At 33.8% G+C, this 27320-nt stretch overlaps 3 protein-coding genes across 6 annotated transcripts in view; all 3 read left to right on the top strand.

Annotated features, from left to right (window-relative positions):
• The window catches only part of LOC107197597 (transcriptional regulator ATRX homolog), a 34763-nt gene extending 26554 nt beyond the window's left edge, over window positions 1-8209 (top strand). For both annotated transcript variants that reach the window (XM_049467179.1, XM_022671402.2), the window contains exons 10-16: window positions 2697-2760; window positions 3049-3149; window positions 3565-3684; window positions 4702-4830; window positions 5696-5821; window positions 6131-6193; window positions 7468-8209. In XM_049467179.1, the coding sequence (XP_049323136.1) occupies window positions 2697-2760; window positions 3049-3149; window positions 3565-3684; window positions 4702-4830; window positions 5696-5821; window positions 6131-6193; window positions 7468-7710 (846 nt within the window). In that variant the 3' untranslated portion in view covers window positions 7711-8209. The remainder of the gene's footprint in view (window positions 1-2696; window positions 2761-3048; window positions 3150-3564; window positions 3685-4701; window positions 4831-5695; window positions 5822-6130; window positions 6194-7467) is intronic.
• A 2706-nt stretch (window positions 8210-10915) lies between these two features.
• On the top strand, window positions 10916-13999 carry LOC103038464 (protein FAM133B-like). Of its 2 annotated transcripts, none has more exons than XM_015605446.3 (4): window positions 10916-10986; window positions 11102-11144; window positions 12189-12297; window positions 13690-13999. In XM_015605446.3, exons 1-4 carry the CDS (start codon window positions 10965-10967, stop codon window positions 13906-13908), a joined length of 393 nt encoding a protein of 130 aa, XP_015460932.2. In that variant the 5' UTR covers window positions 10916-10964; the 3' UTR covers window positions 13909-13999. The 2 variants fall into 2 exon arrangements, with proteins under 2 accessions (XP_015460932.2, XP_007247737.2); XM_007247675.4 differs by having other exon boundaries at window positions 11102-11148.
• A 4146-nt stretch (window positions 14000-18145) lies between these two features.
• On the top strand, window positions 18146-26693 carry LOC103038769 (splicing regulatory glutamine/lysine-rich protein 1). 2 transcript variants are annotated; one of them, XM_049467011.1, is made up of 4 exons: window positions 18146-18251; window positions 18358-18461; window positions 20290-20478; window positions 25060-25108. In XM_049467011.1, exons 1-3 carry the CDS (start codon window positions 18230-18232, stop codon window positions 20476-20478), a joined length of 315 nt encoding a protein of 104 aa, XP_049322968.1. In that variant the 5' UTR covers window positions 18146-18229; the 3' UTR covers window positions 25060-25108. The 2 variants fall into 2 exon arrangements, with proteins under 2 accessions (XP_049322968.1, XP_007247738.2); XM_007247676.4 differs by lacking the exon at window positions 25060-25108 and adding an exon at window positions 26216-26693 and having other exon boundaries at window positions 18147-18251.
• Window positions 26694-27320: the final 627 nt, after the last annotated feature.

Raw genomic sequence — 27320 nt, 5'->3', positions numbered from 1 at the left:
TTTAGTGTGGGTTGACTTGTGAGGGGTGGGGCCAGGGTGGTTCTAAGCAGGTTTTCTAATTGTGACATCCCAATAAGGAAGTATCCAAGCAGCTCATAGAAGCATATGATTCCTGAAACCAAACTTTATTGAAGAATATATGCTCATGGATGGATGGATGGATGGATGGATGGATGGACGCACCATGAATTAATTATAATTAAGTAGAATAAAACAGAATTTCAGTTAAAATGAATACTAGTGCATTAAAGTGACATTAAAGTAGTTGTTTATAGTAGCACCACAATTGCAGTGCTATTGGGTGCTAAAATAGCCAGAACATCCTGTAACAGGTTTAGATTCTAATAAATGATTTCAGGAATCTGAAGAACAGTCACATTGTGATAAAGACACACAGAAAACAGTACCAGCTTTAATCTCCAGCCATCAGGGTTTTAAAGCAGTCAGAATCATTACATGAAAGCCATGATAAGTGACTGAGAATGCCAAAACACCATCTGGGGATCCCTCACAGCTCCCACACCTCCAACCCCTCTGTGCTCACCCCCCGCTAACGTGCCCGTCATTACCCTGCAGGACGGAGGTCTTCCAGAGTCGAGACTGTTTCCATTTCTTCAGTAAATGTGTGTGATCATCACGCTGTGCTTAATAGTGCTATTTAATTATCACAAGGTTCTAAAGGGTCGTCGTAATCAGCTTTCTTTTCTGAGATCTGAGCTTTTCTGACCGTCCTCCTTAATCTCCAGGCTTTTAATAAGTGGGATGAAATTGAGGTCAAAGAGTCGAGCATCTCGGGTAACGTGATTATCTCGAGAAAGGACCATCGCTTTCTAGCTCTACCCTCTGCATTAGCGGTGGGGGAACATTAGCCTGTAAAAATGTTCAAATTCTTAAACTGTTATTGATTTTCCACAGGATTAACTTATTAACTTATTAACTTATTATACTTATTAACACTGATTTTAGATGGATTGAAACTTTGAGTTTGGATTTAATGCCTAAATTCTCTATTTGTTTCAATGAAACTAGATAGATAGGTAGGTTTTAAATGATATATACATATTAAATTAACGATGGATGGATGGATGGATGGATCCCTAAAGAAATTGCAGTGTTACAGTAATAATTGATAGTTGGATGAATGGATGGATGGATAAAACTGTATTGAGCCCTAAAGAAATTGCAGTGTTACAGTAATAATTGATAGTTGGATAGATGGATGGATGGATGGATGGGTGGAGGATGCATGGATGAAACTGTATTGATTCCTAAAGAAATTGCAGTGTTACAGTGGTAATATTAATAGTTACACAAACAACATGAATTAAGTGGATGGATGGATGGATGGAATGATGGATGGACAGATAAAACTGTATTGATCCTGAACGCAATAGCATTACTTTGTGTTACAATAGTAGTAATATAAATTAAGTAGACAGATAAATGGATGGATGGATAAACTACAGGTCAGCATTAATCCATTTTAAACTACACTACCGGTCAAAAGTTTTAGAACTCCCCTATTGTTTAGTAGTCCAGTAGCAGTACTGTACCACCCAGACAAGCTGTTATTTTTTATTTTATTTTATCTTCATCTTATCAATTACTTTATTATTGCTCATCACTTCACCTATCAGATCTCTTCTAATTCTTCTGTTCTTCACTGCTGAAACTGAGACCCAGTCCAATCATGTTAAGCTGAGATAAGTATATAATTATATATATTAGTGGTGTCAATCAATAAAAAAATGTAATCCGATTAATCACGACAATACTCTGTTGTTATAGTGCAGAATTAAATGTAAATGAAAGTATAATTGTAAGAAATATAAAATGCAATTATATTTATTTTAGTGGTGTCAATTAAAAGTACTAAAATATACAGTACTTGTATATTTGAGGTGAGATAAAACCCCCTTACTGTAAACATCTCAGCTTGTCTGTAAGGATTTCTGAATTAAAACCTAATTTGCTGAGCTTTCTCCCACCGTTTGGTTTGTTTTCACACAGCTATAAACCTCAACACACCAACATACGCACCAATAAACCACACGAGCACATTCTCTCCTCTGATTGGTCAGTGCTGTCTCGCACGGAAGCAAGAAAATAAACAAAGCGAGAAGATTCTGTGTTCTAGCGCATATATCTTTAACACAGAACACTGAAAATTTGCCGCTGCACTTTTAAACACGATATTTTTAATGGAATGTGAAGCACGGATGTGAGCAGTGAGCGCTGCACATACCAGGCTCAGTATGTAAACTGCATGGAGCAGCAGAGACAGCGATTGATCACAGCAGTATATTATCTGGCTAATATTTCAGATTAAACTGCGCCTTATCAGCAGTTCAGCTCATTTAAAAAAAAAAAAGAAAAAAAAAAAATATATATATATATATATATATATATATTTTTTTTTTTTTCTTTTTTTTATACCTGTGTGAAAACAAACCAAACGGAGGGAGAAAACTGAGCAAATTAAGTTTTAATTCAGAAATCCTTACAGCCAAGCTGAGATGTTTACATATATATATATATATATATATATATATATATATATATATATATATATATATATATATATATATATATATTGTTTAAAAAAAATAACTCAATTATTATAATTAAATTCTGACCAGCAGTGTATATGATTTATATGACTAAACCTGTATATTTTCTCTCTCTCATCATCACAGAAAACGCAGACAGAGAGGGAAGAAGGACAAGGTGAAGGAGAAGAATGTGTTCCTGGGTTTTCAGGTTAGATTTTACTTTTTTTTTTTATTAAACTTAAACTTTTAATAAAATAATAAATAAAATAAAATAAAATTAAAAGTCTACCCCCATTATCAACCTTATTAGTAACACTAATCATAAATAATATATATATATATATATATATATATATATTTACCATTAAACAGGTTGTGAATGGGAACATTACATATAGTACAGCAGAATAATCTAGTTATAATCCACTTATAATTTATGTTTTATAAAAAAAATAAATAAACATAGTATATTTTATCATGTGTATGCTCTTCCCAGGATTCTCTGGAGAGGCCGAAGTTGAGCAAGATCTTAGGAGGTGCGACGAGGCAGAAAGAAGGAAGGAAGGACAGAAGAACAGTGTGAAGAAGAAGAAAAAGGTAGAGTTTAACCGACACAAGTTTTAGTTTACACAATTCATGTATTCATCTCCATTATTGCTGGTTTTGAATGTGACTCAGGTTCTTTACATTGTGTCAGAATTTCATGACAAATGAACCAATAGAAATACACCTCTTTTCCAGACCACCTCACCCATTAATGTAGATATATTCAAAAGCACTGTAGCTATTAAAACGATAAGCGTTTGTTTATTAAAAATGTATTTGTGGTGGATTAAATGGGACAATTTTTTTTAACTCCTGCTGTAAATCAACTGGACTCCAAAGCCTTGAGGGGACTTTACAGAACCCAGGAAAAAAAACAGTGATGTAGATGAATTTTCTAAGTAAGACTTTATAAATGTTATATTATTAGAGCTTCAGAATAGTACTAACATATTTGCTGTTCTATTAGGTTTCTTCATCATCATCCTTATCTTCGGACAGTTTGTCCTCAGACAGCGAGGATGACAAGAAAAAGAAAAAGAAGAAGAAAAAAAAGAAGAAGATGAAGAAGAGGAAGAAAAAGAGAAAGGTGATAAAGAGACTTTACACATACTAAACATATTGGTTTACTACTACTGTGTTTTGACCTGCATTATAAAATAAAATACAGTATAAAACTTACTTAATGAAAATCTTAAACTTAAAGTCTTTCTTTGAGAAAATGCATTAGGTATTAGATTTAGTCACTTAAATGCTTAAATACAGTTCTGGGGAAAAATAAGAGACCATATAAAAATGATGAGATTTTGCCAAATTGAAAACCTCTGGAATATAAACAAGAGGAAGATGGATGATCACAAGCCATCAAACCAAGCTGAACTGCTTGACCTTTTACACCAGGAGTAAAGGCATAAAGTTATCTAAAAGCAGTGTGTAAGACTGGTGGAGAAGAACATGCCAAGATGCATGAAAAATGTGAATAAAAAACAGGTTATTTCACCAAATATTGATTTCTGGACTCTTAAAACTTTATAAATATGAACTTGTTTTCTTTGCATTATTTGAGGTCTGCAAACTCTATTTTTTTGTTATTTCTCATTTTCTGCAAATAAATGCTCAATATGACAATATTTTTATTTGGAATTTGGGAGAAATGTTGTCTGTAGTTCGTAGAATAAAAGAAAAACAATGTTCATTTTACTCAAACATAAACTTATAAATAGCAAAACCAGAGAAAATGATTCAGAAACTTAAGTGGTCTCTTAATTTTTAACCATTTTACTACATATAGTATTTTTTTTACTACATACATTTACTAGCATTTTACCCTTCACACAAGGTTCTTCAGTTGCTCTTTAGTAAAGGTAGTGTTTCTTTTCCCGTCGTTACGATAGCAAAGACACACTGACATACCTTAAATCAAGTTGCATGGTGCACGATTGGTAGCAAACCAACAGATCGCTAAAATAGGGCCCTAGATTTATGAGTGTTATTGCGCTATGCTATATAAATGTAATTACATCAGTTATTGCGCTTTATAGTCGTTTGACAGCAGTAGAGGTTCAGCAAGGTCAGTTTAGTGACGGTTCTTGAATTCTCACCACAGGATTCCAGCTCATCATCATCAGACTGCTCTTCCTCAGAGAGTGAGGATGAGAAGAAGAAGAAAAAGAAGATGAAAAAGAAGGAGAAGAAGAAAAGGAAGAAGAAAATAATGAAGATACTGAAGGAAATGGTGAGATTTACATAAATAACCTCAACAATATGACGTTAAAAAGACTTTTAAAGTACATCACACTTTTTTTTCATTTATCCACCATAAAAAGACTATGAAGGGACACAAAAATAATTATGTAGTAACTTAAAAGCAAATCAAAATAGCTGGTATTATGTGGTTTCTGGAGGCTGGTAACTCTGATTAACGTATTCTGTACAACAAAGGAAACTCTTGCTCTTTCTTTCCTGGGGTGGTCCTGATGAGTGACAGTTTCATCATAAACTTTTTGACAGTCTTTGCGACTGCGCTTGCAGATACTTCTTGAAAAGTTCTTAAAAGGTTTCAGATTCACTGACTTAAGTCATTTCGTAAAGTCATTTTGTCTTTACTTAGTTAAGTATTTCTTGCCATAATATGGACTAAAAATGGTTAATAGTTAGTTAATATATACCAGCTCTACTTCTTCACAACTTTACAACTGATGCTCTCAAACTAACATTAAGAGGAGCAATAAATTGAAGTAATAAACTCTTGAAGAGTTCAGCATGTCTGTTATAGTTTGGATCACTTTAGTAGTTGTTGTCTTTTAAGAACACTTTTTTATTAGCTTCATGAAGGTATTTAATGCCTTTAAACTAAATTGATTAACCTTTGCTTCATTTATACAACGGTTATAAGACATAATTTCCACAGAATGGACAATGTATTAGGCATGCCATTATTTAGGAATGACCCGTAACATTTAATGCCATCATAAGCTATTCATAAACTCAATATTATTACTTAAAAAATACATTATTCAGTGATTATATGTGGATTTTAACCCCCTTATGTTTGTTCCCCTTAAATAAAATGCTACCACAAATTCTTCACTGTGTGACAGGACTTCAGCTCCTCATCTTCATCTGATAGCGAAGAGGAGGAGGAGGAGCCAAAGAGAAGAAAGAGGGAGAAAAAGAAGAAGAACAAGACAAAGAAGAAGAAGAAAGGTCTGGACAGGAAGAAAAAGGTGATTAATTTCAGTCTTTTTAGAAAGTAATGGTGGAGAATGGAAATAGACGTTTACAGTCTCACATTCTGTCCAATTTAAGAGAAATGACAGAAACTAAACATCCACCAGCTTGACATTTGAGAAGGGTGTGATTTTAGCAGATATTAATAAATTCACTATTAGAGAATATTAGAGATTTTTAGATATTAAAAAATGCGAGATGACTAAATGAGCATTTTATGGAATTTTACTGTAATATTGAGTAAAGAAAAAGCTAAACAATTGTCTCTTCTGTTAAATTAATACTTTATTTTTCATTTAAAACAGGAGTCTAGCCATCCTCCACCTCACAGGGATGATGACAATAGGAGAGAAGAGGAAGAAGAACAGGTAAAGACTGAATAAAGGAAAGTTATTTGATCATACAGAGCATGATGCTAACTGGTCTAATACTTAGCCTGCAGCACCTGTTAGCTACATTAGCCTTAGCTTTAGCTTTAGCCTATCCTGATTTACTACTACTAAGTTAGTGTGACAAGACCAACAAAATCGTTTTTTTTTTTTTTTTTTTAGCCTTGTTCTGTCCCTGCGCTACTTCCACAGTTCTTACACATTTACTCAGCTAATATAAATTACTTCCTTTAGAAGTATGCTCCTGGGATATACATTTCTTTTTTTTTTCTTTTTTTTTAATAGCTGCAGGTACAATAATTACACTCACCTGTGCTCCTGTGTTCCCTTCCTGATTTGGCAAAGGGCTCAATCTTAGTTTTAGCTGCCCTTAAATAGTGCCTGAGCAAATTGAGGCATGCTCAGTGGGCCCCATTTTGGGTCATACCATTTAGAGGGGAGTTATTTGGGGTTTAAAAGATTTTTTTTTTATTTATTTTTTTTAAATTATGTTTATGTTTATTTTTTGGCGTGGTTGTCTAAGATGTGTAGAGTAATTTTTTTAAGAATTTTGTTTTTCCATTCTGTTATTATTTGATTAATTGTTTGTTTGTTTATAAGTTTATTCCCCTGCAGAGAAAAAATACTTTGGTTTTGGCTGGGTTGGGCAGACCAGTAGTGGTCTATTTAAGGCTTTACTTTCAACTTTGTTACATGTATGGTTGGTTGATGATTTTATTTTATTTTATTTTATTTTATTTTATTTTATTTTATTTTATTTTTTCCCCAAAAGATGTTGTTTTGTTTATTTTGGTTTCCTTTTTCTTTTGTTAGTTTGACAACATTTTTGCAGCTTTCACTTAATAAGAACACTTGCACTGGATGTGCTACTGCAGTTTACCCTCAATTTCTACTACAACCCACTACCTTTTTAACACACAACTTCCCTCACCTGTAAGCAATGTGTCACAGTTAGGAAAACCAGTCAGTGCAGTCAGCATTAGGAGCCAGGTGTGCTCTGACTTTGGCGGATTGCTATTTTACCTGCGCAGCTACTGTAAAAGTGTTAGAGTTTGCATAGCTGCCAACAGGCACACACTATGGGTTTGTGCAATGCCAAGATCCACATGTTCCAGACCACCATCATTGGAGTAGATATATTCTCAGGCACCGTTACTATTTAAAGACGCAGGCGAAAGGCATTAATATTAAATATTATAGCCTTTAATGCAACATAAACTAACAATATGGATATTATCATGTATTTACTCCAGGAAACAGCTGGAAATCTGCAGCAGGATAGAGAGAGGGAGGAAGCAGAGAGAGAAGGAGGGAGATACGAGCCTTTCCCAGATGACCCAGGGAGAGAAGGCCTGATGGAGGGGGCGGGGTGGTCTGGTCCTAGGGGCGACGGCGGGTTCACCTGGAGAGGCGGAGCCTATGCCTCAACCAATCCAGACGCTGAGTCAACTTCTGGAACCAGAGAGGAGTCTCCGTATCAAATAGTGAATGAGTAGGAATTATGATCTGCTCATTTTTACACAAATGGTGTTTCTTCTTAATTACTGATAATTACTGATTATAGCAATTATGTGATTTAAAATTATTTTAATGAGTAAACAATATCAAAAAGAAATGAAGCAAAACTGCAACTTGATTATATACAGTATATTTTGTTACATAATGGATATATTTCTTTATTGCTTTTCAGTGTAATAACAGATGACTCGAAAAAACAACCTTTATGAAAAAAAAAGTAATGAATTTATACAAATCACAGATATAACACAGATATAACTGCAGCCAAACTGGCAACACACCTTTCTTATTTAGCTGCAATATCACCTATTATATTTACACCTATTATATTTCCTGGCGAGCTGCCAGTCATTGTGAGAGTGTATCAGTGTGAATGCACACTGTGATGAATCGCATGGGTGCCTTCTTTTAGCGTTCAGTCAGTTTGATATGATATGCAAGAGCTTCTGAATAAAAACAAATCCTGCTGAAATAAAACGTGTTGTTCTGTGTTGATGTTTATACGCAATATTCACACGCTTGATAAAACTATTAGAGTAATGAGGTTGAGAGTTTCTCTACAGGTGCATCTTATTACATTTTAAAAAGTGAGACTCATATTATTCGCTGTATTCCAAATTATTTTGCATGTGATATTTGTCTCAGGTAACAGCACTGTTCTACTGTACATTATTAAACAGGCCACAGGTTTCAAGCAATATGGAAAATAAAAATTTTATCTCTGCTGCTGAACAGAGTGAAAAAGTGCATTGCCTTGGACAAGGTATAAAAATCTAGATATTTCACGAAAACTGAAGTATAATCATCAAACTATTTTCCTTACAGCTAATGAAAACACAAAAGTCAGTATCTCAGAATATTTGAACCTGTAAATATCTTTAGATCACACATTTAGGGAGCTATTACAGTGATCTATAGGCAACCTGTAAATCTTTGCACCATGCAGCTTGATTTAGGGGGCGTGTCAGTGTGTCTTTGCTATCATAATGACGGGAAAAGTACACTTTGTGCGACTCGACTCTCTTAATTAACCATGGCTGTGTTTTGGGTGTTATATGCAATAAACCAATGAGTGTGTCACTTGCCATCATTGTACATATATTCAAAAGCACTGTTGCTATTTAAACGATGCCGGTGGAAGGAGTAAAAATAGACTGTTGGCAGGGTGTAAGATAGCAATGAGCATTGCAACATATTCTATCTTAAAATTTTAATGCGTAAATGTCTTTTTTTTTAATGGTTTAATCACAAAACCAAAACTGGTAATGAATCTGGTGACATATTAGCTAGTTTTATTTATGAGTCAAAAGTTTGGACCTCTTCTCAGTCAATATGTGTTCTTTTTATGATTTTTTACATTGTTAATTTGATGTTGAAGGCTTTACTAATGCCATACAGGAACATATTCAGAATTTATACAGTGTTAAGGTTCTTAAGTAGATTCTGGGAAATCATAAGATTGTAATTGTAAGATGCTTTCTTACTATTGCATGTAAACCTAAGTTAAGTATAAATAGTATATGACAGTATATAAATATAGTATATAAATATGTACTTAGTTTAGTTTAGTAGTAGGTTGATTTAAATATGCAAATTTGATTTTAGAAATATATTCTATTATAAATATTATGTAAATAATTTTGTTTATTATTGACAACATGATTTATATATTCTGCACTGAAAAAAAAGTACGTTGGATTTACATGAAAAACGTATGTACATTGGTTGCACATAATAAAGTTGTGTTTTCAAAAAAACTATTAAAACTATTCTTTCATATACAATATAGTCAAATGCAATTGGCTAACCCAACATGACTTTCTTATATTATTTAAAGCTATTCTTTCATGTAAATTATAGTAAATTGCAATTGGTTAAACCAACATATAATAGAGATATTAGAGCCTTACAATTGTAAAAAAAAACAAAAAAAAAACATGTAAATATACCAAGTCTTTGTCTGTAATGAAGCAGTGGTGGAACAGATAGTGTTAATGCACTCTCTACTGCAGCATTTACACACTTACACACAGCCAATCACACTTTCATCATAATAACTAGAAAAAGACACAAAAGCCAGGGCCGCTGCTAAGGTTTTGGAGGCCCCCGCCCAGCTCCAGACTCAAACCGTCGCTTCATAGTTGAATTACCATTTAGTAGCAACTTCGCGCGGTGAACTTGTCTCCTGCCAAACTCAAGTAGCGTTGCTACTTTAGTTAGGACTAAGGTTGCCAGATAAGTTACGATTTTTCATCCTATTTGTTTATTTTATTTTAAGTTTTTAACTTACACAAATATTGCACTGGACAAGTTTTTGTATAGAATGGCCACATACACTTTAAAAATGGTTAAACATGCGCAAGATTTAGCGCCTCCATGCATTTTTTGATTATTTATTTGACTGGAAAATGTCACATCTGGCAACAACCAACAGAGCAAACCGAGCCGTGCCATTTCAGGCAATAGGGGTGGGGGCATTATATTATGCACAAAAATAATAACGTGCCGCTTTTAAGTAGTAGAGTAGGTGCCCCATGCAATGTTTAAAGACAAAAAAGATGAGCGTATCATAAATAATTCACATTGGGTTTTAAATTTAATAATGTCATAATTTCAACACATTTCATTCTCAGTCAATTTGGCTCCCTGCAACTGCAAAATGGTTGAGGCCTAACGCTGGCTGCGTTGTCTGCGTATGCAGAGCGGCGGCCCTGACAAAAGCACAGAGAACTCTTAAACTATTTAAAGTATTTTAGAGAAATTACTGTTTCCTACACCTTCAAAAGACTAGAGAAAACTGTTACAGTTACTGTTACCCACATGGCAACAGCTTTAGCATTTAGCTCAGATTAACATGATTGGACTGAGTCTCAGTTTTAGCAGTGAAGAAAAGAATTAGAAGAGGTCTGATAGGTGAAGTGATTAGCAGTGATAAAGTCATTGATAAGATTAGAGAATGTAAAAGCATATTGCCTGGACCATATATATTACATACTATTTTTTAATTATTTATAGATAAATATATAATTTATATGCTACTCTGTATCTATGCTAGAAAACCCCATCTAAACCAGCTTTACCTGTACACAGTGAAACCCTCCCTCTACAGCATTGATTGGCAGTGATTGGCTATATGTGAATTCCTGCTTGGCCAATCCTGATGCAGTGGGTGGGGCTTGTGTTTCTCAGTAGGCTTGTGTCTCAGAGGAGCTCAGATGACTAATCAGTCAGCATGGATTCGGATCTAGCTGCAGGTAAAGAACATATCCTTTATAACATTTAAAAACAAGTTTAAAAAACATTAACTCACTCATCTCTCTTTTTCTCAATCCCTCTGTATCTCTTTCTCTATTTCTCTCTCTCTCTCAGCTCGTGATAAAGAGGGAGATGATGTGCAGGAGGCTGAAGGCCAGCAGGTGGAAGGAATATTTGAATTTGGAAAGAAAGATAAAGAGAAAGTGAAAGAGAAGAATGAAGATAGTGGTTAGCTTCAGGCACTCTACAGGCATTTAATCCACATCTGTAATAGAAGAATTTACTACACACTGTAATTTAATTGGATATAGATTATACATTAAACCTGATTGCATTAAATGTTTCAATTACTGATCTATGATGGTGCTGGGCAATATGACCAAAAATGTATATCACGGTATGTTTCAAGACTCTAATAGTTCCACACACACTAAGAAAAATAAAGAAAAAAAAAATTAAAAGAGTACAAAGCTTGTCGCTGGGGCTGTATCTTATACTGAGGTACAAAAAAGTACCTTTCAGTGAAAGTCCTTTTTTGTACCCATGGTTTTTGTGCCAGTAAAGATTATAAAGATTATAAACATTATCATCAACTAAATATGGGTCAAAAACTTGATGATCCAAAATTGTCTGGCTTTCAAATAAAAATGTGCAATTAAAATATATATTGTTTATTAGTACAGTAATACAGCATACTGAATGTACCTTTTGTCTGGTTAAATGGTACAAATTTGTACTTATTGCTGTTAGAATCTACATTGTACTTCAGAAGGAACAAATCTGACCCTGTAAAGACCAGTATTGTACCTTTGAGGGTACAATTATGAAGAGTGTACCTTTGAGTACAAAAAAGTACTCATATCGTACCTCTGTTTTTTAGAGTGCAGTATATCACGGCATTTTTATTATTATTATTTATTTATACATATTTTAAAAATGTTTTTAAATCTTTTATATTATACATAATATACATTAATATACTGATGCTCTCAAACACATTAAGAGGAGCAATAAATTCAATTTATTCATAATAAAATAAATTCAAGACGAGTTCAGCACAGCTATTAACTGAAAGATATGCTGGTTTAACACTTTTCTGTTTACTAAATATTTCCTTATGATTTTTGTCATAGTTTGTGTAACTTTAGTAGTTTGCACCCTTTAAATAAAGTGCCACCACAATTTCTTCACTGTGTGTCAGGACCTCAGCTTCTGAAAGCGAAGAGCAGGATACAAAGAACAGAAAGAGGAAGAAAAAGAGGAAGAACACGGTAAAGAAGAAAAAGAGACGTCTGGACAAGAAGAAAAAGGTGAATAATGCCAGTCTTTTTGTAGAGAGTGATGGTGGAGAATGGAAAGATACATTTACAGTCTCACATTCTGTCCAATTTAAGAGAAATGACAAAAACTAAACATCCACCAGCTTCAGAGTGACCTTTAAAAAGAGGGCAACTTTAGCAGATTTTGATTTAGCGAACTAGAGAATATTAGAAAAGATTAGAAAATAGTAGATGTCTAAATGAACATTCTATGGAATTTTAATGTAAGCTTGAGCAAAGTAAAGCAGAGCAATTGACTATTCTGTTCAATGAATGATTTCTTTTCTATTTAAAACAGGAGTCTAGCCGTCCTCCAATAAGGGGCCAATTGCAATTTATAGGTATATGTTTGAGTAAAATGAACATTGTGGTTTTATTCTATAAACTACAGACAACATTTCTCCCAAATTCCAAATAAAAATATTGTCATTTAGAGCATCTAAAAATTAGAAATAACTGAAATAACAAAAAGATGCAGAGCTTTCATACCTCTAACAATGAGTTTAGAAATCAATATTTGTTGGAATAATCCTGTTTTTAATCACAGTTTTCATGCATCTTGGCATCATGTTCTCCTCCACCAGTTTTACACACTGCTTTTGGATAACTTTATGCCACTACTTGTGCAAAAAATCAGCCAGTTCAGCTTGGTTTGATGGCTTGTGATCATCCATCTTCCTCTTGATTATATTCCAGAGGTTTTCAGTTTGATAAAATCAAAGAAACACATAACCATCAAATGGTCTCCTATTTTTTCTACGCTGACCTTGTCCATGTTCATAGGTAACAGTTTGTAAGTTAAAGCATACTGAATATCTTAGCACAGTTAGCATGATGCTAACTGCCCAAATACTTAGCACTTAGCTTACAGCATAAATTAAAACACAGAACAATAGAAAATATATGAGGGCATAAAAAACATATATATACAAGGTAAAGATCTATCTGTAAACAGAGCAGTGCAGTAGATGTTGCTAATGGTCATTAAAAAATAATTAACTGAGCAATGACATTGATTATAAAAGTGACTGATGTGTCATAGAAATATAAATATGTATACGTAACAAATAAAGTTCTGAAAAGAGAATACGTGAATACCCAATCATGGGTAAATGTACTTGAATGTAAGTGAGGTTGGGGAGGTGTTAGTGTAAAGAATTAAGTGGTTGAATAATGTCCATGGGGTGTGACTAGGTTAAACTCAGTCAGCAGCAGCATCCCAAATTTCACGACTGGACTTTGCAATATTTTGTGTACTAACCTGCCAAATCTGGACTATTATTATGGGGAGATGCTACTGAATATTTTTGATTGTTCTTAATTAGTACAGCCTGTAGTACAATATAACATAACAATATGGATATTGTTATGTATTCACTGCAGGAAACATCTGGAAATCAGCAGCTGGATAGAGAGAGGGAGGAAGCAGAGAGAGAAAAAGGGAGATCCAAGCTTTTTCCAGATGACCCAGGGCGGAATGGCCTGATGGAAGGGGCGGGGTCCTCTAGTCCTAGGGGCGAAGGCAGGTTGAGAGGTGGAGCTTATGCCTCAACCAATCCAGACGCTAAGTCAACACGTAGGACCAGAGAGGAGTCTTCGTAAAAAATAGTGAACGAGCAGGAATTATGATCTGCTAATTATTACACAAATGGTGTTTCTTCTTAATAAACAGAGGAAGATGCTTAAGTTCTAATTTCAGTACTGTTTTAATTATCAATCATGTCCTGACTGACTTGTTCATATTCATAAAGTTTTGAGAGTTCAGAAATCAATATTTGGGGAAATAACACTGTTTTTTAATCACAGTTTTCATGCATCTTGGCATGTTTTCCTCCACCAGTCTTACATGCTGATTTTAGATAACTTAATGCCACTGACTATAACTATTAAAGCATACTGAATATCTTAGCACAGTTAGCACAGTTAGCTTACAGCATTTGTTAGCTAAGTTAGCCTTAGGAAGTTAGGAAAACCAGTCAGTTCAGTCAGGATTAAGAACCAGTTCATCTAGCCTGCATTTCATTCAGTTATTACTCAATTGCACAAATGCACAGTTCTTGACCTCCAGGGCAAACACATTCCATTTAGGGCCTTTAACAATGATAATTACTGAACTAACTGAACATATATGGTCCTATTTTAGTAATCTTCAGGTAAGCCCTCAACCATGCACCATGCAGCTTGATTTAGGGTGTGTCGGTGTATCTTTGCCCCCTTAACAACGGGAACAGTATGACTTGCACAGCTCGAAACTAATTATCTTACTTAATCATGGGTGTGTTAACATGAAAAAAAAAAAAATAAATCAGCGTGTCACTTGCCATATCCTTTCAGAGCCAGGTGTAAAAGTGTTAAAGTTTGCATAGCTGCCAACAGGCTAACACTATGGCAGGGGTTGGCAATAGGCGGCTTGTTTGAAGTATTATGATAGAATAAAAAATATATAAATAAAATGCTCCTCTGCTTTTGTTTACATCTGGACTGACTTGCCTAAGTGTTTTTTTTTTTTTTGAGGATTCATTGACATCACCTTAAAGTGACTGTATTAGCTAAAGTAAGGCTACAGTAAAGCTTGTAGGAGAAATCTTTTGGGGCTAACAAGTGGTAAAAACTATATAAATGCAGACCTCTGCATTAGAACACTGCAATCAGAAGATTCACTTGATAGAACTCCTAAAATGTAGAAAACCTTTGGTTATGAGGGCCTGCTAATGTTATGTTTGTAGTTTGTTGTGTTAGCTTGCTAGCTAACAACTGCAAGGCTAGCAACAACAAAGCATAATGGTGTTGAGATCATTGACAGTTGACACTGTAAAACTACAAAAAAGTTTATGAACTTTAAGATTTCCTTAAAATACAATCTAATATATATATATATATATATATATATATATATATATATATATATATATATATATATATATATATATATATATATATATATATGTATATATACTCGTTATCATGTTTCACTACAACCCAAGTCAATTTCTCACTGAATTTCTCCTTTAAGTGCATCCAGACACATGCATTATCAAACAGAGGGAGAAGATAGTATCAAATTGGTATTGTATGGCCAGACAATCAATCAATATTGATTCAATATTGTATCAATATTGTTATCAGTATCGAACATCGAAAACTGCCACATCTAGGGCCCTATTTTAGTGATCTATAAGTGAGCCACCAACCGCACATCGTGCAGCTTGATTTAGGGCATCCGTGTGTCTTTGCTATTGTAACAACGGGAAAAGTACACCTTGCACTGCTCAAAATGCGCAAAAGCCATGTTCTAATTATCTTAATTAATAACACAGATACATGTAAGCCAAACTGGCAACACACCTTCCTTATTTAGCTGCAATATCACCTATTATATTTACACCACGCGCTGGCGAGCTGCCAGTCATTGTGAGAGTGTATCAGTGTGAATGCACACTGTGATGAATCGCATGGGTGCCTTCTTTTAGCGTTCAGTCAGTTTGATATGATATGCAAGAGCTTCTGAATAAAAACAAATCCTGCTGAAATAAAACGTGTTGTTCTGTGTTGATGTTTATACGCAATATTCACACGCTTGATAAAACTATTAGAGTAATGAGGTTAAGAGTTTCTCTACAGGTGCATCTTATTACATTTTAAAAAGTGAGACTCATATTATTCGCTGTATTCCAAATTATTTTGCATGTAATATTTGTCTCAGATAAAAAAAATCAAATAAATAAATCAAAATGCACTGTTCTACTGTACATTATTAAACAGGCCACAGGTTTCAAGCAATATGGAAAATAAAAAATATCTCTCTGCTGCTGAAAAGAGTGAAAAAGTGCATTGCCTTGGACAAGGTATGAAAATCTTTGATATTTCACGAAAACTGAAGTATAATCATCAAACTATTTTCCTTACAGCTAATGAAAACACAAAAGTCAGTATCTCAGAATATTTGAACCTGTAAATATCTTTAGATCACACATTTAGGGAGCTATTACAGTGATCTATAGGCAACCTGTAAATCTTTGTACCATGCAGCTTGATTTAGGGGGCGTGTCAGTGTGTCTTTGCTATCATAATGACGGGAAAAGTACACTTTGTGCGACTCGACTCTCTTAATTAATCATGGCTGTGTTTTGGGTGTTATATGCAATAAACCAATGAGTGTGGCACTTGCCATCATTGTACATATATTCAAAAGCACGATGCCGGTGGAAGGAGTAAAAATAGACTGTTGGCAGGGTGTAAGATAGCAATGAGCATTGCAACATATACCATCTTAAAACTTTAATGCGTAAACTTTTTATATATATATAGTAATATATATAAAATAATGAATCTGTTTACAAAAGGTGTTTCCAAAAGATTGGAATCACCTTTTTTCTCATATAATTTGTGTTCTTTATATGATTTTTTTTATATTTTACACGTACATTTAATATGGAACACTATATTAAAGCTATACAGGAACACAAAAAGTCAAAAAAAAAAAAAAAAAAACAGAATATGTATCTTTAGATTCTTCTAAGCATCACATTTATCTTTGAGGACAGAGCTGCACACTTTTGGTATTTTATTCTCAGCATCTTCATGAGGGAGAGTCACCTGGAATAGTTTTCTCAGCGTCTTGAAGGAAGGAGTTCCTGAAGGTGCTGAACAATAGTTGCTGCTTTTCCTTCACGCTGTGAAGCTCCAGCTCATCCCAATTAAATCACCTCAAATCACCATCTCAGTTCATCAGGTTTAGATCAGGAGATTAATGTGGAGGACAAACACTTTTTTACTGTTTACTACAGAATTCCATGTGTGTCCCTTAATTGATTTTATTATCTTTAATATTAATCTACAATGTAGAAAATAAATTAATTAAACCAATAATAAAAACATTCTTGATTCTCGGTAGGCCCTGGACCCAGTGGTGGAAGATAGATTAGGTCCAGGTGATCGAAAAACACTCCTAAATGATTATACATACTTACCTTTTCGGTATTTCCATCACCTTCCCACAAACACCTCCCTTAAACCTTCATTTAAACACTGCAGATACACTAACCTGTTCCTATATCCCCACCTAGTGGAGGGTTTATACTTTTGCAATATTCAAGGTAACATTAAATAATAAATAAATATAGTTAAAATAGATTTATTTAAACATCTATGTAAAAATAAACAGAATGATTTTTTTTAAATAATCTAATTATATTTAGTTTATATTCTATGTACTGTATATTATGTATTATTGTAGTTGTAAGATGCTGCATTACTATTGAATGTAAATATAAGTTAATAAGTTATAGATTATACATTTTACAGTTTAAATATATGCTGTATAAATATATGTAGCTTAGTTCAGTTTAGTAGTAGGTTCGTTTAAACATGCAAATTTACATTTACAATTTATTTTATTTACAAATAATATATGTATACACTATATTTACACATTTTCCCTTTATTTTTGTCAGTTAAGCACTTTAGGTCCGGTAAATAATCATAAATGGTACAAAATCCAGTGTACAAAATGTAGCAATTTTTCAGGGCCTTTAAGGAAAGCAAATTAACCAGAAAAAGACAAAAAATACTTCATTTGAAAAAAAAAAAATCATACATTATTTAAAAAAGAGGGGATGTTTTTTGTTACTAAAAAAATGAGTTGTTTAACATACTAGTTTACATTTCTAGATAAAAAAAACAGGTATCTATGTACCTATGGTAAAAAAAAAAAAAAAAAAAAAAAAACAGCTAAACCAGCTTTACCTGTACACAGAAAAGCCCTTCCTCCACTGCTGCGATTGGCTATATGTATATTCCTGCTTGGCCAGTCCTGGTGCAGTGGGCGGGGCTTGTGCATTTTTTTGTAAGGTGTGTCTCCCGGATGTTTTTCAGTAGGCTTGTGTCTCAGAGGAGATCAGACGACTGATCACACACCTTCAACATGGATTTCGACCTAACTGCAGGTAAAAAACATTATACTTTATAACATTTACAAACAAGTTTAACAAAAAAAATAATAATAATATAATCATCTCTCTTTCTCTCTATCCCTCTGTATCTCTCTTTTAGCTTGTGATAAAGAGGGAGGTGATGTGAAGAAGGCTGAAGGCCAGCAGGTGGAAGGAATATTTGGATTTGGAAAGAAAGATAAAGAGAAGACTGAAGATAAGAAGGTGAGCTAATTAGATGTAGATTAAACATTAACCCTCTCAAACCATACATTCATTACAATGGACATCATGTATTTTCTTTTTTATTATTATATATATATTTTTTGTTTAAGATCTGCTGTTGTCCATCAGAATAAATCATAAACCAATGAGCCAATGAACAAGTTTATAAACCAATCGAACTATAATTTGGCTCCGCCCACTGCACTGTAAAAAACAAAAAACAGTAGTACTAGCACCATTGAGGCAAAGTAACAGCTAATTTTAGTAATTAACTGTGAGTTAGAACACATTTTATTCATGTTTTTGATGGTTTATGAAATAAAAAGGTCAATATGAAACATACAATATCACACACAGGCTTCCAATGTAATATAAATAAAAATAAACTTTTTAGTAATTGAGTTTATTGGATTTTTTTTTTTTTTGCTATATAGATTTTATAGTAGAATATTAGAGTTTTTTCTGTGCATTACAGATAGAAAACAGCATTCTTACTTTTAGTTTGGAGATATTTCAGGTCTGAAAGGGTTAAACTTGCCTCATAGCGCTGAATGTTTCAATTACTGATCTATGATGATGCTGAGCAGTATGATCAAAAATGTATATAATTACACTATTTTTTTAAGATTCTGACTGTTTCACAGTATATCACTGTATTTTTATTAATATTATAATTTATTACTATTTTTTTGCATGGCTGCCCTTGTGAAAAGGAAGTATACTTAAGAGCATTAAAAGCATATTCAAATTACGTAAAGAATACTAAAAGTCCATTTTCAATTGAATATACTTTATTAAAATACAAATTAAATATACTTTTTCTGTATTTGCATAAAATGCATTTTCAAGCGATATGCTTTAAATTATAGGTTATTTTGATAGAAATTATACATGTATTGGCATTAAATACTGCTTAAAGTGCACTTAAGTGTATTTTTTATATTTTTTCGATAGCAATAAGGTGTACACAATATGTGCATCAATATGCAAAGTAGTACATTTACAATATACTTCAAGTGTATGTATATAAAATGGTGTTTAAAAAACACAATTAAATCTGCTTAAGGTCGCAGAGTTGTATTAAAAAAGAACTCAAAAGTTACAAATTAATGCTTTTATGTTGTGTTTAAATATAGATTAATTACAACTGAAATATACGTAAGTTGCCATAAGTTGTTCCAAAATAGTACATTTAGTATGTATTTAAGTACATATTTTAATTTTAAAAAGTACATACTTTCCACGTTAAATTTTCCATGTAAAAAAAACAAAAAACAAAAACACATATATATATATATATATATATATATATATATATATATATATATATGTGTGTGTGTGTGTGTGTGTGTGTATATATATATATATATATGTGGGCTTTTATATAGGTTTGTGACTTACACTACTGTTATGAGTACATATAATATTAAACATTAAGGCTTTAAAATGAGGCTTTGGTTAGTATTGGGTTTACTCTGTCCCACAAAACTACACAATATATAAAGAAATCAGACTTTATTATCAGAAAATATAAGAAGAATATAAACAGTAGACTATAAAAAGAGATACAACAATTTTAACACGGATTCCTTTACAAAACGAAATATTTATATAAATAATATATTTATATTATATATTTAACTAGCTGTTTATCAGCTTATCACAATTCCCTTGGTTCTCCAGTTAACATTATCCTTCAAGCTGCAGTATTAATATATTTAAAAGGGCTTTAAAAGTTGCTGCTCTTGAAGTTTTTTTGCACCTCGTCATGTTTGCAGTTTGTGATCTCTAAGGACAGATCTGCTCATCCCTTCTGTCTGTTTAACAGAGCAAAGACAAGGAGAAGGACAAGGAGAAGGACAAGGACAAGAGCAAAGACAAAGACAAAGGCAAGGACAAGGAGCACAAGAAGAGTAAAGACAAAGAGCACAAGAAGCACAAGGAGCATAAAAAGCCCAAGGAGCACAAGAAAAAGGGCGGCCACTCATCCTCTTCCTCCGGGAGCGATGATGATTAGGTAATTATCAACTAACTATCTTTCTTTATGAGTGTCTATGGGTGGAGTTAATCTGTGAGACATCAGCTAGTCAGCAATGGCCTTCAGTTGGCCTTTGCAGATCATTCACATCTAGCAAAATCAGTTGAAAAATTCATTTTTTCATTTTTATATAGAACTAGTCAAACATCTGGACACATTTTTATATAGAACTAGTCAAACATCTGGACACATTTTTATAGTTATTGGTTCTGTATTTGTATTATTTACTACATTGTAGGTTAATATTAAAGCGTTAAACGCTATGAAGGAACACATATGAAATTAGTTAGTAGATAACAAAGTGTTTGGCCTTCAAAAACACCTGATCTAAAAGCCAAACCCAACTTATTTGTGACGAGGTGGAGCACAGAGTGAAGAAAAAGCAGATAAAAAAGAAGAGCTCAGAACCGTAGGAACGTTTTTAAGCTAGTTAAAGAACCATTTATGGTTCTACCTCATGAACCTACCAAGATATCAGCTAAGAGTGGCATTACTTTGTACATCAAGGAGCTGATGGATGTTAGAGATCTTCTCCACCTTCCGTTTAAGGATGCCCCACAGATGCTCAATAGGGTTTAGGTCTAGATTCATCCTTGGCCAGTCCAGCACCTTAACCTTTAGCTTCCTGTGCAAGGCAGTTGTCATCATTTTAATATTTGCAATATATTAGTGAATCTCAAAAAAACTTAATATCATTGAACAGTTCATTTATTTCAGTAATTCAGTTAAAATTTGAAACTCATATTTAGACGTATTACACACAGAGTGATCTATTTTAAGTGTCTATTTCTTTCATGATTGGCTTACAGCCAATGAAAACCCAAAAATCAGTGTCTCAGAAAATTAGAATAGTATATAAGACCAATTGGTACTTGTGGCAGTGTGGGCAGTGTGCCAAGTCCTGCTGGAAAATGAAATCCTCATCATAGGAGGGAAGCATGAAGTGCTGTAAGATTTTGTGGGAAAACAAAACTGCACTGACTTTAGACTTGATAATAAAACACAGTGGATCAACACCAGCAGATGACATGTCTCTCCAAACCATCACTGATCATCAGTAAATTTTACATTTCATTTGGAAATAAAGGGAGCAGAGTCTGGAGGAAGAGATGCGAGACACACAGTCGAAACTGCTTGAGGTCTAGTGTGAAGTTTCTACAATCAGTGATGGTTGGAAGATGCAGATTTCATTTTCCAGCAGGACTTGGCACACTGTCCACATTGCCATTAGTACCAATATGTCTTAAATCATTTTAAAATTTTCTGAGACACTAATTTTTGGGTTTTCATTGGCTGTAAACCATAATCATCAACAATAAAAGAAATACAAATGCTTAAAATAGATCACTCTGTGTGTAATACATCGATATAATATATGTTTTTCACATTTTGTGAATTTGTGCATTACTGAAATAAATACACTCTTTTTTTTAATGATATTCTGTTTTTTTCTAGATTTTAATGTTTTAATATATTGCATAGCAGCAAGATATATCCTAATGGCCGTTTTTTTCCAATATTGTTCAGCCCTAGCACACATCCATATTTAACACTAAAATTAAAATATCTACACTTGTTGAAGTGGGTGGATTACTTTTTTGGTTCTGTACTGGAGCTTTGAGGCTAATTTAGCATATAGCCACTAGCTAGCTCTTGTAAAACGATATAGTTAACTTGTCACCTTTTTTATAACTTCGTATGACTATAATCATGGAAATAAACACTTTAGTACATTAGTATAGCATAGCAGATAACAGTGGTAGTAGACTATTATGAAGCTTACATGTTGTCCATATACACTTGTCCAACTACATATATTGTAAAACACTAATAACAGCTACACCACCCTCTTAATGAACATGTTGAGTCCAGAGTCTTGGGTTGGGCTGCTATAAAAAGAAGAAAAAAAATCTGTTAAGATAAAGATAAAGAAAAAAAGGCAGGAGGAACCTTTACACAGGTCTAATCTCACGTAGTATGTCCTGCCTGAGGGTGTTTAACAGGGTGTGGGTTGTGTCTGTGCTGTGGAACGACTAGGAGGGGTTCACTGTAGAATTCCTGAAATCTGAGCATATTTTATGAACAGGTCAGTGACATAAAAACAAGTCAGATCACGTTAAAGTTTCCTTTCCTGCATGTCTGAAATGTTCAATAGCAACAATGCTTGTGAATATTAAACATGGGTTGGACAGTGAAACTGAAACACCTGTCATTTTAATGTGGAAGGTTTCATGGCTAAATTGGAGCATTCTGGTGGCCAATCTTCATTAATTGCACATTGCACCAGTAAGAGCAGAGTGTGAAGGTTCAATTAGCAGGGTAAGAGCACAGTTTTGCTCAAAATATTGCAATGCACACAACATTATGGGTGACATACCAGAGTTCAAAAGAGGACAAATTGTTGGTGCACGTCTTGCTGGAGCATCTGTGACCAAGACAGCAAGTCTTTGTGATGTATCAAGAGCCACGGTATCCAGGGTAATGTCAGCATAACACCAAGAAGTACGAACCACATCCAACAGGATTAACTGTGGACGCTGTAAGAGGAAGCTGTCTGAAAGGGATGTTCGGGTGCTAACCCGGATTGTATTAAAAAAACATAAAACCACGGCTGATCAAATCATGGCAGAATTCAATGTGCACCCCAACTCCACCAGAACTCACCGTCGGGACAATAAATGATTGTGGTCTAAAACCAGGTGTTTCAGTTTCACTGTCCAACCCCTGTATCTACGCTGATGGGCATGGTGATCTGGAAATAAGGTGTGTTCAGGTACATTTCTGGCATATTGCTATCTTGCCAGCAGCAAACACAGGTGCTCTGCTGACTGAATACAACCTAGACAGGCGTTCATTGCTATTTTGGCAGGGAATTGTCAACACAGGCACAAACCCTGCTTGTTAAGCACGCATAAACATGCAGCACAAACTCAGCTCTATATTTTAACAAATAATAAACAAATAAACAGAATATATGAGCATGAACGAGCAGGTCAGTTTTCTCTGCTGAGAAGCATTGGACACGTCCAGGTAGCTGCGCCGTTAAAATAGCAAAACACACCCAAAGGAAAGAAGAAAATTAGTACATGTATTTTGTGTGTTACGAGCCGTACAAGGTGTACTTTTCCCGTTGTTACGAGAGCAAAGACACGCGGACAGGTCGTAAATCAAGCAGCACTGTACTGCTTGGTTGATGGCTTACTTGTTTCAATTATTTAAAACTTTAATCTATATCTAAAAAAAAAGCAAACTATATTTATCGTATATCATAAAGTAAGATTGTAGGCTAGTGAGTTTTTTTTAATTTTATTTAATTAATTTAAATTGCTCCTAAGAAAGTTTAAGCTGAGATTTTTGAATAAAAATCAAATCATTGCAACTAATTCTAACTAACTCATTGCAATTAGGTGCACCTAATGTTTGACATGCAAATTAAACACTTTTTTGTGTTTATTAAATGAAAATACTGAATCATTTGTACTAAACAATGAATATTTCATTTTCGAAAACAGTACATTTAGATTGTTCAATTGATACAGCGCTGAAAAAAAGTGGTAAATTAAATTAATTTTTCTTATTTCAGACAGAATTTTCTTTTACTTAAAATTGAAATGTTCCTTTTTGATTCTGCAGCAGTTGACATTTAAAGTCTAAAACTTCCAGATAAGATCGGTTTCACTGTTCAGTGTTACATCTGAAAACACATGAACTGTTGAGGGCCTCAGGCTTCTGTTCAGAAAAGCAGGTGAACCGGTTACTCCGGATGGGCACTATAAACACTGAAGCTGACGGCTGAAGTGTTTTTAGTTTTTTGTGATACTCGATACGTAGCAAGACTGTGTTAATGAAGAGGATAAAATACTCTTAAATACACAAATAATAGGAATCATACATTTATACACCAATATTCTTCTAAAAGAGTAAAGAAGCAGTACTTTTAATCTAAGTCAAACTTGGGTGCAAGTCTTAGGGAGTATTGATAATGTATTGCACACAAAAAAAATCCATATTTTAGTCCAGCCCTAGTTTACAGTATGATAAGGTTTATTATAAAATAACAACAGTCCATGTATGAGGATAAATCCCCTCTAATGACTGTTTATTAGTTTATTAGTTATCAATGTGAGTGGTGTAGGTTTCCTGAGGTTTTATTATTTCTTATTATTAAATCATTAACACTGACCTTAACTGAGTCCAGTAAGACCTGCAGTTCTTTGAATGTTGTTCTGGATTATTTTGGGACCTCCTGGATGAGTTGTTCATGTCCTTTTGGAGTAATTACAGTAGGCCACATGCTTACAAAAAATGTTTACCAGTGTTCCATGTTTTCTCCATTTGTGAATAGTAGCTCTCACTGTGATTCTCTGGAGTCCCAAAGCTTTAGAAATGACTTTGTAACCTTTTCCAGACTGATAGATGATAAATTACTTTGTTTTCCTGTCTGTTTTTTTTATTTATTTTTATTCTTCAGATTGGGGGATAATGTGTTGTTTTTTGAGATCTTTTATCTGCTTCATGTTGTCAGACAGGTTCTATTTAAGTGATTTCTTGATTCGACAGGTCTGGCAGTAATCAGGCCTGATTTTGGTTTGCAAAAAGTGTGATTAATCACAGGTAGAGGGGAGCTGGATGGGTTTTTCTCTCTTAATAAATTAAATCATCATTTAAAAAGAGCTTTTTATATTTACTTAGATTATATTTATCTGATATTAAAGTATGTTTGATAATCTTAAAAAAATGTAAGTACAACATAAATGTGAAAACAAAATAAATCTTTAAGTGGCAAATATTTTATTATATTATGTATTTTTTATTATATATATATATATTTTTTTTTTAATGCCGCGGTGTATAATATATAATTGCCACTTTCACACAGGAACCTTGAAACATTTAAAGAACCATTCGTCTTAATTACATTACATTACATTACATTACATTACATTTGGCAGACGCTTTTTTTGGCTGCCATTGTCAAGTACAATGTAAAATAAGTTTAAAGGTAAAAACAACTTTGGATAGGGATAAAAGGAGGACAAAGGGGAATAATAGGATAGAGGAGTGAAGGAGGGGAAGAAGGAAATGAGGTTAGAAGTAGTTAGTTTGTTAGAGGTGTTAAGAGAGTAAGTGCTCTTTGAAGAGCTCTGTCTTCAGGAGTTTCTTAAAGATAGTGAGAGATTCTCCTGATCTGGTAGTAGAAGGTAGTTAGTTAGAGGTGTTAGGAGAGTAAGTGCTCTTTGAAGAGTTCTGTCTTCAGGAGTTTATTAAAGATAGCGAGAGATTCTCCTGATCTGGTAGTGGAAGGTAGTTTGTTCCACCATTGGGGAACTCTGTATGAGAACAGTCTGGATTGCTTTGTGTGAGTGTTTGGCAAAGCCAATTTGTGAATTAATTGCTTTAAGAATAAATTAAAGTCTTTTACGCTGAATTTAATTCTATTTCATGGGTAACTTAACATTATATTTACCCATATGTCAGTTTTAAATATATACACCTATGTTAGTGTACTATAATTATGTAAATCAGCTTTTTTAATGTGCAATAACAGACCTTTCCATCAGTTTGGAATAAATGTAGCATGTGTTCTGCAATTAAATGAATGAGTACAGTAATATCCATGTGCTTTAAACTATTTAATAATGAATGTTTGTGTTAAATGTGTAGAACGCTGTTATAATATGATATTAATGATATGATGTTGTTTTCTGTGTTTTAGGTTGGAGAACTGGACTGAGGAGATGAAAGATGATTTCCTCACTACGCACATATTTAATGCCTTTCAATAGAAGCTGCCTGTGCGTATATGTAGTTTATTTTACAGTCAAATGCATACAGCTGATCATCAGCTTTTCATATCTGTTACTTGTGTCTGATATAGCCAGAAAATGCAGAGATATCAAGAAAATAATTTTATAATCGCATCAACTTACAGTTAAAAACTCACTATCTAATGACTGACAGTGTAGGTCTCATCTTTTCCACCAGGGGGAGGCAGTTGGGTTTGAAATGATTCTGTTAATAATTTAAACCTAATAAAAAACACTCACTAAGTAATACATACAGGTAACAAGAGGAACTCATGTAACACATTGGGATTTTTCACAATACTATGCACATTTTAATGTACTAAGATTTACAGACAGTGTGACAATGATGTTTGTTTTTAATAAATAAACTTGTATTTCACTGATAAACAGATGTATACAGATGTATGTAACTCAATTTTATTATTCATTATTTTCTTTTAGACAGGACTCTAGACTATATTGTAAAGTTCTTAATATACTGAACCAGAGTAAACTGTATATACCTGAATATATACAGTACTTGTTACTTTTTTCCTACATCCTACATTGTAAATGAATAGTAAAGTGATCCAGACCATAAAGGAACACATAATGAATCAGGTAGTAACCATAGACTGTATATAGCTGGACAGAGCATCGTCTCTTAAAAGTGAAGCCACCACAGGTCGGGCGCCCCCTGCTGTTCGGCTGCAGAAAGCTGTGTAACTCCACCCATCCTCATAGGTTTCAATGGCAAAACAGACAACTTTCAATCACGTTTTTTTCTAATATACTGTAATTCTACCTCCATTATTTAAATGCAGCAGCTAGTGTAACCTCTGCTTATATTGTCAAATTTTTATATCCCCACAGAATTCGGTTTTTATAACTTTATTCGGCTCTATTCAAAAAAGGTGTGGTTATGGTAAAAGGGCTGCTTATGGGCGGGACCAATAACAGACCGTCAGCTCCGCTCCGCCCCGCTCTGCAGTCTGTGACCGCGAGGCAGCCCTCAGGGCGGGGTTATTTAAATAA

This window comes from Astyanax mexicanus, chromosome 18 (assembly GCF_023375975.1).
Source record: "Astyanax mexicanus isolate ESR-SI-001 chromosome 18, AstMex3_surface, whole genome shotgun sequence".
In the NCBI taxonomy this organism is placed as follows: domain Eukaryota; kingdom Metazoa; phylum Chordata; class Actinopteri; order Characiformes; family Acestrorhamphidae; genus Astyanax; species Astyanax mexicanus.
The sequence above is the reverse complement of the archived record's forward strand: the minus strand, read 5'-3'. Positions and strand labels throughout refer to the sequence as shown.